The sequence below is a fragment of the Furipterus horrens genome, unplaced genomic scaffold (genome assembly GCF_987537825.1).
Source record: "Furipterus horrens unplaced genomic scaffold, mFurHor1.1.pri manual_scaffold_9, whole genome shotgun sequence".
Taxonomy (NCBI): domain Eukaryota; kingdom Metazoa; phylum Chordata; class Mammalia; order Chiroptera; family Furipteridae; genus Furipterus; species Furipterus horrens.
The window spans coordinates 94,492,298-94,508,496 of NW_028327179.1; the positions used below are offsets into that span (position 1 = coordinate 94,492,298).

At 46.0% G+C, this 16,199-nt stretch overlaps 1 protein-coding gene across 1 annotated transcript; it reads left to right on the plus strand.

Moving 5' to 3' along the window:
* The first annotated feature begins 1,207 nt into the window (after positions 1 to 1,207).
* Positions 1,208 to 13,951, plus strand: RAB19 (RAB19, member RAS oncogene family). The gene is made up of 5 exons (XM_090286820.1): positions 1,208 to 1,338; positions 1,456 to 1,930; positions 3,627 to 3,850; positions 6,148 to 6,331; positions 13,231 to 13,951. The coding sequence occupies exons 3-5, from the start codon at positions 3,650 to 3,652 to the stop codon at positions 13,497 to 13,499; spliced, it is 654 nt and encodes a 217-aa protein (XP_090142946.1). The 5' UTR covers positions 1,208 to 1,338; positions 1,456 to 1,930; positions 3,627 to 3,649; the 3' UTR covers positions 13,500 to 13,951.
* Positions 13,952 to 16,199: the final 2,248 nt, after the last annotated feature.

Genomic DNA, 16,199 nt, shown 5'->3' on the forward strand with positions numbered 1-16,199 from the left:
GTAATCAAATTCATAGGAACAAAAAGTAGAATAGTGGTTACCAGGGGCTGGGGGAGGGGAAATGGGAATTACTATTTAATGGATACAGAGTTTCAGTTGGAGATAATGAAAAAGTTCTGGAGATGGATAGTGATGATGGTTGAACAAAATTGTGAACATATTTAATACCATTGAACAGTACACTTAAAATGCTTAAAATGGTAAAATGTATATATTGTGAAATACATGTGTGTATATGTAAAAATATGCTTATGAATGCAAATAAAATAAGTATATAATCTGGTACCCACCACCCAGAATGCCTCTTCGCCATAGACCAAGCTACGTTCTTTGCACATATAGTCACACTGATGGAGAGGATCAAAGTAGGGAGAGGCAGAATCTCTCCTTGGCTTCCATAACCATCTGGACAGTTTACAATTTGATTTCTGCTCTAGATGTTTTCCAAATTCTGCATCTGAGTCAGCTGACTTTTTTTTTCTTTAATGGTAACCATTACCAGGAGAAGAAACCATTTGTCTAACCTCATTGACATTAACATCTAAGGGGTTTTATTTCCTGCCCCCTGCCCATACATCTGCGGTGGATCTTGACTTGCATTTCATCGCCAAGTTGCAGACATGTGACGGTGGCTCTCAAAGTGGCAGTCTGCAGCAGCAGCATTTGGCAGTGTCTTGTGTTTTCTGGCTCTACCTGCCAGCATTGGGTTTACCTTACTCAAAAGAGCAGTTCCTGAAAATTGATCTGTAAATGGAATTTGGAGTTAGATAAATCATATTTTAAAGGTTATCTGAACAAATCATAGAAAGAAATGTTCTTGGACAGTGAACAAATTGTCCTCAATTTCGGTGCTTCTCAATCTTTCTAGACCTCAGCCACAGGAAGAAATGCATTTTACATTGCCCCCAGTATACACATGCAGGTCTACAACTGACCCAAACAATTCACAGAACAAAAAAATGCTGAGCCTTATACATGAGACACATTCTGAAATTTTTTGCTCACTTTTTCTGTAAAAATGCTCCTTGCAACCCACTGAAACGGATTTCATGACTCATTGAAAGATCTCAGCCCAGTTTGAAAACACTATACCAATTTAAATATTTTATCAATCCGGATGTTTCTGTTTTGCATATTGGACCTATGGCTTAACTGCCAAATGTTACATTTTCCACAGTGAAGAAAAGTAAGTTTTTATGATGTGAGAACCAGTGACTCTTCCAGACTCTGTGGGAGGGAAAAAAATAAGGAAATTTTACCTCAGCTTTGTTCCTTCAGCCAACATTGCGGGGCTGATAAACTGTTTTCTAAAACCTAAACACTAACCTCTGTTCTGTGGTAGGTTATTCAAAGCAGAGAACAGAAATGTTTTTTTCCAGCTCTTTTTCCCGTACAAATTCAAAGTTCTTTTAGTTTTTTAATCGTCTCTTTGGATCGCCTCCTTTCTCTTCGTAGCTCAAGAAAAGGAATTCAAATCCACGAAACAAGACTCAAGACCCAGATCTGTATCCTTTAGATTGTGTTGTCTCCATTCCGGCCCCCACCCCGGCCACACAAGGGACCGCAGGAAAAATCGCGGGGCGGGGGCGGGGTGGCTGCGCAAGAGAAGGTGAGTAGAGAGAAGGAACAGAGTGGTGTCCCAGGTATTGGCTGAGTTAACTGGCCTTGCAAGGTGACGAATGTTCGCGGCGAGTGCTGGCCAGCGCCTCGTCTGGGCTTGTGCCCAACGGCAGCTCCGGGCTCCGGGGGGTGGGAGGGCGTCGCTTTCCTTTCGCTTTCTCAGGCCGCCACCAAACCTGCCACCTGGGGACAGAACTACAGTTCCCACCACGCAGCGAGGCAGCAGGAAGAAGGGGTCCTGAGGGCCGAGAAGGAAAACAAGGAGAAAAAGAACACCTTACCTGGTAGCAGAGGAGAGAGAGGCATCCAGGTAAGCAACAGGTGAACCAGGAAGGTGAAGGCTGCGGGATGCAGGATGGAGGGCGTCGCGGGCGGACACAGCTTTCTCCTGGCAGGGCATGGAGGTCGAGGTAAAGGGGCTTCTGGGGAAACCCTGAGGACTTCCTGGGGGTGGGGGTAGATTTCAGCTCAAGTTATAGTAATAAGACACCGGAAGTGGGATGGCTTTCTTTATTAGAAAAGTCGGGGGGACGGGGAGGGAGAAGTGGTTTTGCTGTGTCTCTGGTCTGCGGGATCATTGAGCCATAGGTGACCTCAGAGGTCTCCAAGAGAGGCACTGGGTTTTTACAGATTGGATATTTGTGTGCATTTTAATTTGAGTAACGATACAGACTTGTCCTTTTCTATAACATGAAAGGACAAAGAGTAAAACTGGGGGAAATAAAGAAGGGTATCGTCTGGCAGGAGCAATTTGCAGCACCAGTTTAATCATCAAAGGGGGTTAGGTTTCATGGACTTTTATGAGACATTTGCTGAGGAGGCCCAACACCAGAGCCTATGAGGAACAGTTGAGGGCCTGGGGCTATTTGCCTGAAGTGGATATGCTGGCTGCTCCAAATATCTGATGGGCTGGCATGTGGAATCGGAATCTGCCCCGACCAGGCATGGCAGGAGGGTCAACAGATGGAACCCCAGGGAGATAGATTTCAACCCCACGTAAGTTAGAGCTGTGCACGCAAAATGGATTTTTGCAGGAAGCAGTGAGTTCCTTAGGATCAATGAGATATTGAAGCATAGGTGGATAGTTAAGTAGACATGCTGAAGGTTTGAATAGTTTCAGGTAAGTGATTGTATTGATCAATGTTTCCCAAACCTGGTTGGGCATCAGAATCCCCTGGGGAGTGTGTACATATATGTGTATGTGTGTGTGTGTGTGTGTGTGTGTGTGTTTAAATATCTTTAGCATATCTGGGAATATATATTTTTAATTATCTCCCCAAATAATTCTGATATCATCACTATGGGGAACAGCCATTTAGAAACTTTATTTTCCAGCTTATGCTAAAGTATGCCCAATGCTCCAGTCTCACAACAGTGTCCTTTTTGAATATTCTCAAAATCCTAATTTCCTGGTCAAGAAAAATTAGGTGCCAACCAGAAGAAAAAGACCACGTCTCTCTTCCCTAAACTGACTTCTCTGCCACATCTTGTGAGTCTTGTTGCTGATTGCCTGGACGTTCAGTGTCCCAGTAGCTGGGAGTCCTTCTCCCCGTGTGAAATGGAGATAGGATGACAGCGAGGCATGTCCTCCTACTGATGAGTGGCAGGGAGAACACTCCTGTGGGCATCTCCTTTGCCATCCCCCTGCTGTGTGGGCACACAGTGGAGCACGGAGCACTGATCTCAATGACTAGAATTTCCATCAATGCTGTCACCTGACTGCGTTGACTATGTAGTGGGCCCAGTAGAGAATGGCAGTAGAACCTCTTCATTCTGGGAGCACCCCTAAGGTATTGTCAATCCATCGGGCAGGTGTGAGCTCGTGGGGGCAGCTCCCTTGTCCCTGACCAGTAATTAGTGTCCTTTTTCCACGAGGATGGTAGTGCTATGAAAGCAATGATCTTCTGTCTTTTCCTGTCCTGGACCCCAGGTGCCTTGAACAGGTAGGTACCTGGCGCCTGGCAGGGGCTCACTAAAGAGATGCTGAACTCCTGCTTTCTTCCTAGCTCCCTTCTAGGTAGCAAGAGCCATGCAATTCTCCAGCTCAGCCAGGGCAGCAGATGAGAACTTCGACTATTTGTTCAAGATTATCCTCATTGGGGACTCCAATGTGGGGAAGACGTGTGTAGTGCAGCATTTCAAATCCGGGGTCTACACAGAGGCACAGCAGAACACCATCGGGGTGGACTTCACCGTGCGCTCCCTCGAGATCGATGGCAAGAAAGTCAAGGTCAGAGGGATGAGGGTTTCGCTTCTCCTCTTTCAGCCAGAGTTCCTAACACCAAAACACGTGTCTGGGGAATAAAAGATTTAAATATAAAACATGAAATCATAAAAAGTACCTGGAAAAAACATAGGTGTATTTATTTTTGCTATTGTGGAATGAGTGAGGAAATTGGGCTTTTCAGTAAGATGAGAAACCCAGAAGCCATAAGGAAAAATATTGCTCAGTCTTACTATCTTGAGCTCAAATTTACACATTTCTTTTTTTTTTTTTTAAGATTGTATTTATTTATTTTTAGAGAGGGAGGAAGGGAAGGAGAAAGAGAGGGAGAGAGACAGAGACATTGATGTCTCTCACACATCAGTCAGTTGCTTCTTGCATGTCCCCAATTGGGGACCTGGCCCGCAACCCAGGTATGTGCCCTGACTGGGAATTGAATCGGTGACCTTTCAGTTTACAGGCCAGCACTCAAGCCACTGAGCCACACCAACCAGGTCTATATATTTCTATATACCTATATAGAGGTCAAATTTCTACATATTCAAAATACCATAAACCAAGTAAAAAGCTGAATGACAAGTTGGGAAACAGTATTTGTATATATGGGACTTTACAAAGGGCTAATTTCTCTATTTTTAAAATATTTTTATTTTATTTTATTTTTAGAGAGAGGTGAAGGGATGGAGAAAGAGAGGGAGGAAGAAAAACAGCATTGTATGGTTGCCTCTGATGTGCCCCCAACCGGGGACCTGGCCAGCAACCCAGGCGTGTGTCCTGACTGGGAATCGAACTGGTGACCTTTTTGGTTCACAGGCTGGTGCTCAGTCCACTGAGCCACACCAGCCAGGGCAGGGCTAATTTCTTTAATGTGAAAAGAGCCCTGATAAATAGCTAAGAAAAGGCTCAACAAAGAAATACAAAATGTAGGCAATTCACAGACTGAGCAAAACTGCTATTTCACAGATTTCGTAAGAACTAACTCATACAGTTATGAAAAGATGTAAAGGTGCCCATCCTCACTCATAATTAAGGGAACAACAAACTAACAGTGAGATACTATCTTTTACCATTTGATTAGAAAAGAGCAAAAAGTATTTGTAAAAATGTAATAAATGGATCTTGATTAAATAAAAATAACAATAAGAAGACATTTTGGGAAACAATCAGGAAATTTTCATATGGGCTGGGTATTAAATGATACCAAGGAATTCTCAACAAGTTTATTAGCAGTGAGAATGTCATCGTGCTTATGAAAGAAAACATCCATTTTTATAGGGATTTATATCAATGTAAATAGAAATAAAAATGACATGAAGTCTGGGATATGCTTTAAAATAATACCTCAAAGAAACCCACGGAATGGGCTAGATGTTGCAAAAACGTTGATGATTATCGGTTCTGGGATGACAGGCATAGGAGAGTTCATTATCCTATTATCTCTAGTCTTGTGTATGTTTGCAAACTTTCTTTAAAAAATAAACTTTGCATGTAAACCATAAGTACAAATAAATTTTACTGTGACACCCAGTAAAATAATAATAATAATAATAATAATAAAAATAAAATAAAATAAACTTTGCGTCGTGGCTGGTGTGGCTCAGTGGATTGAGGGCCGGCCTGCAAACCAAAGGGTCGCTGGTTCAATTCCCAGTCAGGGCACATGCCTGGGTTGCGGGCCAGGTCCCCAGTTGGGGGCGTGGGAGAGGCAACCACAAAGTGATGTTTCTCTCCCTCTCTTTCTGCCTCGCTTCCCCTCTCTCTAAAAATAAATAAAATCTTTAAAAAATTAAAAAATAATTAATTTTGCAAAGGGGGTTAAGAAGGGGAAGGGTCTAGTCGAGGAACATGTATAAATGACCCATGGACGTGGACAACGGGGTGGGGACTGACTGTGGGAGAGGGTGGGAAGGGGTGGGGGGGAGGGAAGCAATGGGGAGAAAAGTGCGTGGAGCAACTGTAATAGAAAAACAATTTTAAAAAGAAGAAAAAAATCATTTATAATCTTATGACTAGAAATACTGTTAAAATTAAAAAAATAAACAAAATAAATAAACAAATTTTGTAAATGATGTAAGTATATGAAGAAACAGGTACCCTCAGACACGGTGGGAGGGTGTATAAATTGGTACCATCGCTCAGGATGCAACTGAAAAAATAGATTCGAGGGCCCCAGCCCAGACCTCCAGAATGTAGATACTTAGAACCGAGACCCAGGAAACTGTATTTTGCAGATGACTCAGGTGAGCAGGTTCCCATCAGGCGTGGGAACTCCTGATGCCACCCCCTTCCCTGCCCTTCTCCAGATGCAGGTGTGGGACACCGCGGGCCAGGAGCGCTTCCGGACCATCACCCAAAGCTACTACCGGAGCGCCCACGCGGCCATCATCGCCTACGACCTCACCCGGCGGTCCACCTTCGAGTCTGTTCCTCACTGGATTAACGAGATAGAAAAATATGGAGCTGCGAACTTGGTCATTATGCTGATCGGTATGGTGTTTTCAAAGGGTTTAACTTTGCTTTCTTGGCCCCCTCTGCTGACACGCAGCTTTTTGTGTGTTTCCGGTAGCAGGGGAACATGAAATCTAAAGGTACCAGTGGTGGGCAGAACCTCAAAAAGCGTCTGGCCCAGAATCTCCCATCAAATTCTCTTGAAAATGAGCGGGGGTTGGTGTGAACTTGTTAGGAACACAGATCTCAAGGCTCCACCCTAGAGTTTCTCTTTCGGGAGACATGGGATGGGGCCCAGACTTCTATGTGCAGGGCGCCCCGGCTGGTTTGCTGCACACGTCTGTGTGGACCACACAGGAAGTGCTCTGTAGGCTGAGGTTCACAGAGTCAGGTGGCGCCAAATCCCTGAGGGAGCCACTCTGACGAAAGTGACCGAAAAACCCTTGAGTGATCAAATGCTTAGGAGGTTCCAGGCACTATTCCGACTCTTTCCTGAGTCAGATCACTTACTCCTCCCAACCATCCTAAAAAGCAGAGACGACTATTCTCCCTTCCCAGGTGAGGAAACCGAGGCATCCGTAGGTTAAGTGTCCTGCCAAGTAGTTCAGCCTGGTTACTTACTGACAGGTAAGGCAGGATTTGAATGAAGCCGTCTGATTCCTGGAGTCCCCAGTAGATTCAAATCCTTTCTGACCATTTTCCAATAGCTAGTTAGGCTGGACCGTCGCCCAGGGCCCCCTGAAGCTCTGGATTAGGCAGTTTCTGCATCTACTTTAGTGCCTAGACTGCAGGGTCTGACAGATTTGGGTTCAAATCTCCCTCTCTGTCTGGATTTGGGCTTGTAACTTACTCTAAGTTTGTGCTTCCTCATCTATAACATGGGTACCTACTTCCAAAATATCATTGAGTTGAAAGAATTAAATAAGGTGACATATGAAAAAGTCCAGCCATTGTTAATATAGCAAGAATGGTTTGCATGACATCGATGTAACCTGGCAGCCAATGAGAGTGGACTGGAATGCGCATGTATGAACAATGACAACTTCACTGCACTAGTCAGTGAGGGCAGTAGACGCCACTGAGTGAGCATGTGCACTGTGTGGCTGTCGCATTCAGAAGGAGCAAGTAGAGCAATGATTCTGCATCAGATTTTCCATTATGCTTGAACATTTCTCTGCGGAAACCATTCGGATCACTCAGAAGGTTTTTGGGGACAACGCAATGAGTGTAGCACAGATAAAAGTGTGGCACAAACACTTCAAAGATGGCCGAGGATCTATTGAAAGTGACCCACGTCTGGAAGGCCTGCACCAAGCAGAACACCTGAGAAAGTTGAACGTGTACAGGCTGCAATCAACAAAGATCTGTGACTGACAGTGTGAGACCTAGAAGCTGATTGGGGATCCCCAAAACTACTGTGTCTGAGATTTTGAGGCAGGATCTTAGCATGAAACATGTTGTGGTGAAATTCATTCCGTGGCTTATGTTACCAGAGCAGGAGGAACACTGTGCTGCAGTTGCTAATGACTTGATTCAAACTGCTACCAATGAATCAGATTTCTTCAAGATGGTCATAACCAGAGATGAATCATGGGTCTATGGCTTCACATATGATCTGGAAACGAGGGCCCAGTCATCCCAATGGAAGTTGCCTGGTTCTCCGTGCCCAAAGGCGCAGTAAAGTCACAGCAAGATCAGGACCGTGTTAACTGTGTTTTTTGGTTGGGAAGATGTTCTTCCTTGATTGAGAGATGTAATATGACAGAAACAGCCTCGGCTACAGGGGTGGGTGGGAGCTTCATCACAACGTGCCCGCTTGTGCATCATGTTTCGTGCAGAGTTTTTTGGTGAAATATCCAATCACCCAGGTGTCTCAGTCCCCCTATAGCCCAGATTTGGCTCCCTGTAACTTCTGGCTTTTCCCAAAACTAAAATCACCTTTGAAAGGGAAGAGATTTCAGACTGTTAATGAGATTCAGGAAAATATGATGGGGCAGCTGATGGCGATTCCAACAAAGGATTTTGCAGTGTTTTGGACAGTTGAAGAAACACTGGGAGAACTGTGTGAGGTCCCTAGGCGCCTACTTTGAAGGGGACTGAAGCATCACTGTCCCATGTACAATGTTTCCTATATCTTGTATCTTCTTCAATAAGTCTCTTTTTTTCATAGTGTATGGCTGGGTACTTACTGGACAGACCTTGTAGATGAAGCACATAGCACAGTGCTGAGAACTCGGTAAAGGGGAACTGTTGTTTCCTGGTAGAGCAAAGATGAGCAGAGCGGGAGGGACAGCCGTGACCTGCAGGGACGGAAGCACACCCCACCATTGGTGGCTCCCAGAGAAGGGAAGTGTAGGTGTGACTTAACACACACCTCAACTGCCGATCACACTTGAGGTTTTCCCAGGAACGCGGACTGGACCTCTTTTCCATTCAGTTCACCGGCTTCCCAGGAAACACTGAAGCGGTTCTTCCCCTGGGCCTCGAAGTCTGCAAGCAAAGCTGCGTCTCAGGGGTTCCCCCCACCCACCCCCCGAGCTATCAGACAGCACCCTTTCTCCAACCCACAGCTTCCTGTCTGGCTTCCTCCCAGCACCGCTGTCTCGGCGAAGCATTGCTGTTGCAGAAACAGGTGAGGCACACCGGGGCAATGGAGGCCAAGACTGCAGGATTTCCAGGAATCTCTCCGTTTCTTGGGTATTTACACCCTAGTCTGTCTTTGTACCCAGAATCTCCACCTCCGTTCTGAACTGGTTCTAGAAATGCCCCCAAGATGATCTGGACATGTCCCTAGTGCCCCTGTCATCCAGGGGCCGTCGCAACAGGGCTTCCTGTTTCCTGTCAATCGCCTTGGCCTTCGTCTAGAAAAGTCAGATGTCTTGTTTGTTCCCTGCCACTTTGGCTCTCTTTTCCATTCTGTCTTCACATTCCTTCGCACAAATGCCTCTTTCTCTCTCACTGGTCCCAGCCCCTGGCAGCCACTTCAGAACCACACAAATGGTGAAGAGACGACTGGGCATTGATTTGCATTGTTCCTCCTCCACAGGCCGCTCTCAGAAAGCTCAGCTGCTCTGCAATGTCCCTCTGTTTAAAGCCCTTGCTGGCCCCCTAGATAACGCACAGATTCCTGACCCCAGTGGACAATCCTGCCTCTCGTCTGGGAGGTGGCTGGGGGCCTCTAACTTTTCTCTCACCCCCTCAGCGCCGTTCCTGGCCTCTCAACTCTTCGGACTCCCATCAGAGTAGGGGTTCAGGAGCCGACTTCCTTTTGTAGGTTAGGTTGGATATTCTGTCTTGTAACTTTCTTCGGCACCTGACATTTGTCCCCTTAGGATCTCAGGCCAGCCTTTCATATAGACTCTTCTATATTTCCAGGTCCACAGTTTCTCACTGAAAACCCTTAAGGCCAAAGGTTTCAGAGTCCAGACTTTGTCGGATCTTAGGAGGGTGCATTCTGTGTCATCCAACGCCCTCCGCGGGGTCTGGGCCAACATGGTCAAAGGCACTAATATTTGCACAGTGAAATGTATGAATAGGCATGCAAAGCAGGTTGAATAAAAACTTTAAATGGCCCTGGCTGGTGTGTGGCTCAGTGGATTGAGCGCTGTCCTGCTAACCAAAGGGTCGCTAGTTTGATTCCCAGTCAGGACACATGCCTGGGTTGTGGGCCAGGTCCCCCATTGGGGGGCCATGCAAGAGGCAACCACGTATTGATGTTTTTCTTCCTTTCTTCCCCTCTGTCTGAAAATAAATCAATACAATCTTAAAAAAACAAACTTCAAATGGCTCGTTTAGGGCAGATTTTACTGTCAGAGTACCAAAACATGGAGGGGCTTCGGCTTTTTTTGGATTTGGGGAATGTGGATACGGGATGGTACACCTGTATGGCTAATAACTCATACCATTCAGCTGGTCTTCGGGACGTATCATCTCGCGGCCCATCTCGGACAGGTGAATTCTTGTGTAGCTCGTCAGTTGTCTGCATGTCTCTCTTGCTCCCCCAGCAAGATGAAGAACTGCTGCCTTAGGGGCAGAGCCCATGCATTTCTGGGTGCCCACATTGAACACTTAGCAAGAAGGACTCAGATGCAGCAGCCAGTGACTGGTTTCTTTCCCTCCCACAAGGTGTCCTGGCTTGTCCTGAGGGGTACCACCACTAGCTATTGGGAGGCAGGACAGGGGACAGTCAGTGCTGTTACCCTGGGTGTGGCATTGGGGCAGGTGAGACGAGCTGGTGATTAAAGATCCAGTGTGATGCAGCCCAGAAGCCATTGATCAGGTTGAGGGGTAGCCTAGACTCCTGGCTCAGGGGTTCCTATTCTGGAAACATCCTGACCCCAACGGGCTCTCACACATTTCTTCTAGATGCACAGCTATGCCCTGAGCTTAAGTCTCACAAGCTATAGAAATGCATATTGTCCTGGCAGGGTGGCTCAATTGGTAGGAGTGTTGTCCTGTGCACCAAAAAGTTGCAGGTTTGATCCATGACCAAGGCGCGTACAGGAGGCAGCAACTGATTGGTGTTTCTAACATTAATGTCTCTCTCTCTCTCTCTCTCTCTGTTTCTCTATCTCTCTCTCTCCTTCTCCCCCTTTCTCTCTTTCTCTCTCTAAAAATCAATAAACAGCTCCGGCTGGTGTGGTTCAGTGGATTGAGCACCAACCAGCGAAAGAACAGGTCATCAGTTCAATTCCCAGTCAGGGCACATGCCTGGGTTGAAGGCCAGCTCCCCAGGTGGGGGCATGTGCAAGGCAATCAAGAGATGTATCTCTCACACATCTGTTTCTCTCCCTCTCTTCCTCCCTCCCTTCCTCTTCTCTAAAAGTAAATAAAATCTCTTAAAAAATAAAAATTAATGAACATGTCCTCAGCTGAGGATTTTTAAAAAACACCACATACAGTTTTCTTGAAGGTGCATACCTGAGTTGGTTTCTTGCGGTTGCTGTAACAAATTACTGTAAACTGGGTGCCTGAAAACAACAGAAATGTGTTCACACTCCGTTCTGGAGGCCGGAAATCTGCCATCGGTATCACTGGCCCGATATGCTAGTGTCAGCAGGACCATGCTCCCTCCAGAGGTCCTAAGGGAGAACTTGTTCCTTGCCACGTCCAGCCTCTGGTGGCTGTCAGCATTCTGTGGCTTGTGGCTGCCTCCGACTTCATATCCCCTCCTGTGTGTGTGTAGTCAAGTCTCCCTCTCTCTCCTTCTGCTAAGGCTACACGTGATTGCATTTAGGGCCCAGCCAGTGAATCCAGAATGATCTCCAGCTCAAGATCCTTAACGTAATTACATCTGCAAAAACCTTTTGCAGACAAAGTAACATTTACAATTTCCAGGGATTAGAACCATGTGTTTTAGGGGCTTTTTTTCAGCCCGCCACAGTACCAGGAGGGGTAACGACCCCTGAAAAGATTCTTGTATTTAACCTTATTTGGGGGGAATTATGACTGAAATCTAGCATTGTCAATGAGCAGGTTGGCATCTATGATGCTGAGAATGTATTTTTTCCATCTTTTTTATTGGGACATATTAATGCAGATAAAGTAAAGTATGTCAACAGTGAGACACCACAAAGGGAACTCTGGTGTAAACACCACCTGGACCAAGAAAGAATATTGCCAGCCCCTTCCCCCCAAGCTCCCCGCTTGTCCCTCTCAGTTACCTCCTCATAGACGCCCCCAAAGTAAGCACTTCATGACTTTCATGGTGTCATTCCCTTGCTTTTCTTTATCAGTTCTGTTTTGCTATTGGTTTTTTTTTTTTTTAATATATATTTTTTTATTTATAGAGAGAGGGGAAGGGAGGGAGAAAGAGAGGGAGGGGAAGGGAGGGAGAAAGAGAGGGAGGGGAAGGGAGGGAGAGAGGGAAAGAAACATCAGTGTGTGATACATCGATCAGTTGCTTCTCACAAGCCCCCAACTGGGGACCTGGCCTGCAACCCAGGCATGTGCCCTGACGGAACTGAACCTGTGACCTTTTGGTTTGGTTTGCAGGCCAGCGCTCAATCCACTGAGCCACACCAGCCAGATCATGTTTTGCTGTTGTTTTTGAACCTTATATAAATGGCATTGCACTGAACGTCTTTAAGCTTCCCCTTGATGTTGCATTTATGAGTTTCCCCACGTGGTTGCACGTGGCTATGATTTACTCTTTTGCATAGCTGGCACAATGTTCCTTTGTACATATACACTGCAGTATTTCTCCCTTCTGTTGGTGACAGACATTTGAGTTGTTTTCAGTTTGAGGCAATCAGGAAGTGGCTGCTCTGAACTTCTTGTATATGTTCATTGATTCACATTGGGCTCCTATTTGTGTTGGGTACATACCTGGGAGCAGAACTGCATGTTCTTGCAATGGTCTTACTTGAGTAGATCATCTCAAAACACCTGCATACACATTCATCAAGACCCACTGAACGTCAAGTCTGTGCATTGTGTTGCATGCAAATTATAACTAACAAAATCAGTCTTTCGTTAATTATTCCACAGCTTCAACCCAAGAAATCCGGATCACAAATCTCAGCTAGACCAGGTTCTATCTGTGTCCAACACTTTGTAACTGGCGGGGAAGAGGAACAGGATCTGAAGGGAGGAGAGACCCTAAGGGAATCACCCCGGCACCGCCTTACCATGTCACACTTGGAAGGAGGGACAGTCCCTCACAAGAATACGGAGGCTGTACCTGTCCCAGCCAAGACAACACACACCTCTGGCCCATTCCTCGCAGCTCTTAAATATCTTAGGAACCGTGAATTAAAATAATGGCTCCATTTCCATTCATAGGGGGTTTCATTTTCAGTAAATTTGCCCTCAAATTACTATTTGTGAATGGATGCATGCATGCATATTGCTGAACTAAATGTTCTTTTTAAAGTTCTGTTTTTTAAACAATCCGGTTAAGTTACTCAACGCAATATTCGCTTCTCTCCCACTCCCAGGGAACAAGTGCGACCTGTGGGACAAACGGCACGTTCTGTTCGAGGACGCCTGCACCTTGGCTGAGAAGTATGGCCTCCTGGCTGTCCTGGAGACGTCGGCCAAGGAGTCCAAGAACATAGATGAAGTCTTCGTGCTCATGGCCAGGGAGCTGATCGCCCGTAACAGCCTGCACCTGTATGGGGACAATGCCCTGAACACCCTACCCCTGGACTCTAGTCCAGTCCTGGTGGCCCAGGGGCCAAGTGAAAAGACCCACTGCACTTGTTGAATGAGGTCACGAAGCCAATGGCACCCACGCGAGGCCATCTCTAAAACCAAAGGTAGCCGGATCTCCTAGTGTCTGCTGAGTAGGATTTCAGACCCAAGTGTAGACTTGCCGCTTATCCCCAGTCCTCAATTCAGACCAGAGGCCCCAGTGTTTGACTCTGAGGACAGGGGACACCACTGTCCTTCTTCATTTTGCCTTGGACTTAAAGGCACAGGGGTAGGAGGCAAAGGTTTGCTCTTTTTTGTCTTTCCTTTTTCTGCCTCCTCAACCCTTCAACTATGTTTCTACTGAATTTTGCTTCTCACCTGAAGAAGAGGGTGAAGGAAAGAGGAATATGGGGGGGGAACCCCCAAAACCCAAAATTTATTGATAAAAAAAAGTTGTGTTCTTACATGCTTAAACTTCAGTCACCTTGAAAGCACTCTCCATTTCATGCACGTACTGAGACTTTTTCTACTGCTCAAAAAGTTTTTGCTCCTCGCTTTTGGTGCCTTTTAGTGCTTCAGCCGTTTATTTCACTTCTTCCACATCAGCAAAACATTTCCTTTTGAGGACTTCCTTCCATCCAGGGAAACACAAAAAAAAAGTGGCTCGGGGTGAGAGATTGGGCGAATAGGAAGGGTGGGGCACGGGGGTCATGCCTTTTTTGGTTGAAAACTGCTGAACACTTAGCATGACGCAGGCAGGTGCCCTTGTAAATCACCCGTCATGAAATGGGCAAAAGCATTGAGTCTTAAAAAACAAAATTCGCTGAAGCCAAACACAGCCTCTTACAATATCAGCTGGTACTTTGATACAGATGGGTTCCTAGAACACTCAGCTAGCAGGGGAAGGCTGTACTACAAGGATCCGGCCCCCTAGAAGATAATTTTGGCTTTTGGGGGGGTCCCCCCTCATATCGAGAGAGGGGAGAGGATGTTTGGAACATTCTAGAACAGTTTAAAACAGCTCAGGCAAGGGAGAAGAGGGGAAAAGCCTACAATAATAAACCAGAATGCTTCCTGGCAGTCACACCTCAGGGCTTTGGTTTGGGGAGCAAAGCCTTTTGACACAAAGACCATAAATGCCTCTTGCCAAATGGTCAAGAGCCATGTGATGGAGATAGAATTGGATTTCACTCTATTCTAGTTGGACTGGCTTGACCACGCTCATAGAATGTGGGAGCTAGCTCCCATTTCTTTCTAAAATACCAAATGAGCTGCTGGATGGAAGGCATTTCTGAACTGAAATTAAATTTACTCAGAGGTCAATAGCAAAACCAGTACTGACCTCACCATGTGGCCCTGGGTGCACTGTGTACCCTCCGAGCCTGTGAGCAACGAGCCCTTGTTTCCCAAAGTCCCCTGATGGCTGTCGCTGGGGTAGGTCTTGCAGTCACAGTAAGAACCACAAGGGCCTGTCTAGCCACAATATTGGTTCCAAAAGGGGAAATGTCTCGGGAAGCTCTCAATGGGCCCAAGTGAGTGCCCCCAGGTATTTCTAGCCAAAAGCCTGCACAAAACAGTCGTTACATGTGGTTACATGTGGCCACTGAGTACTTAAGGACAGAGGCTGAGCAGGCTACGACATTAGAGGCTCACACCGATTTTCCTTCATTTCTCTGCACATCCATCTCAACCAATACTCTGAAAACCTCATCAGCTTCTAGGATTATGCACTGGGGATTATCTGAATGAAAATATTCTTACCAACAAGTTAGACATGTGAGAACAAGGTCACCTGAACACCAGGAACCTGTGATTAAGCGGCTGTGACGGAAACCCTCGAGTACACTTGAAAGGGGCCCTGGACTGGACCGGTGTCATTGGATAGGGCACCCAGAGGTCTGTTCCGAAGGAGGCACAGGCTTCTCTGAAGCTGAGCAGTCCCGGGCCTGGCGTGGGCAGGTCCTCTGTGTAGCTGTGGTCTCAGAAGGCGACGTGGGAACTGAATTCTGGCACTTTTCTCACATCCCCCGAATTGGCAACCGGTTATATGAAATAAGTTACAAAAGGGACATTTTAGAAGAATAAAAACATTTTAAATGTCTTCATATTCTGTTTGCCACTGTCAAGTACATTTCCATGTGTGCGAAAATCTTTCAGTGAATAAATTTCATTGCTCATAGTTTCTGAATCCCTTCCCTACGCTCTTACGGCAAGTCTGTTAGCAGTAATAGGACCAGTACTATAATAGTATTAACAACAACAAACACATATAGCAATTACCACATGCTCAGCACTGGACCGAACACTTCTAATCCAAAGAATCCTGTCAACTATCTTTGAAGCAGGTACCATTTATGATTCCTAGCCACGGTCCAAACCCAATCCTGGTCCCAGAGCCCACTCTTAATAATTATGCTATACTTCCTCTCAGGTTAGATTTGGGTTCCATCATATTAACCCCTCATCTAACCAATGTTACCCTAATAAATTCAATTGAAAAATAAAAAATAACTAGTGTAAGTGACCCATGGACCTGGACGACAGGGTGGATTGACTGGGGGGGTGGGGGGGAGGCAGGGCAGTGGAGAGCAACAGGAAAAATTGGGACAATTATAATGGAACGGAAAAAGAAATTAAGCCTTCATCATCCCCCACATACACAAAGGGAAATACAGTCTTTCTTCCAAGACATGCTTTCATAGATACATTTCAGTATAAAGACGCAGTGGGGGGTGGATTAAGCTAGTCCAGTCTAGCTGCAGGGGGACATGGA

Excerpts from the sequence above, each read along its gene's own strand:
- RAB19 (XM_090286820.1), top strand. The coding sequence starts at position 3,650 with ATGCAATTCTCCAGCTCAGCCAGGGCAGCAGATGAGAACTTCGACTAT. Across the intron at positions 3,851-6,147 it reads TCGATGGCAAGAAAGTCAAG|ATGCAGGTGTGGGACACCGC; the intron begins GTCAGAGGGATG and ends GCCCTTCTCCAG. Across the intron at positions 6,332-13,230 it reads CTTGGTCATTATGCTGATCG|GGAACAAGTGCGACCTGTGG; the intron begins GTATGGTGTTTT and ends TCCCACTCCCAG.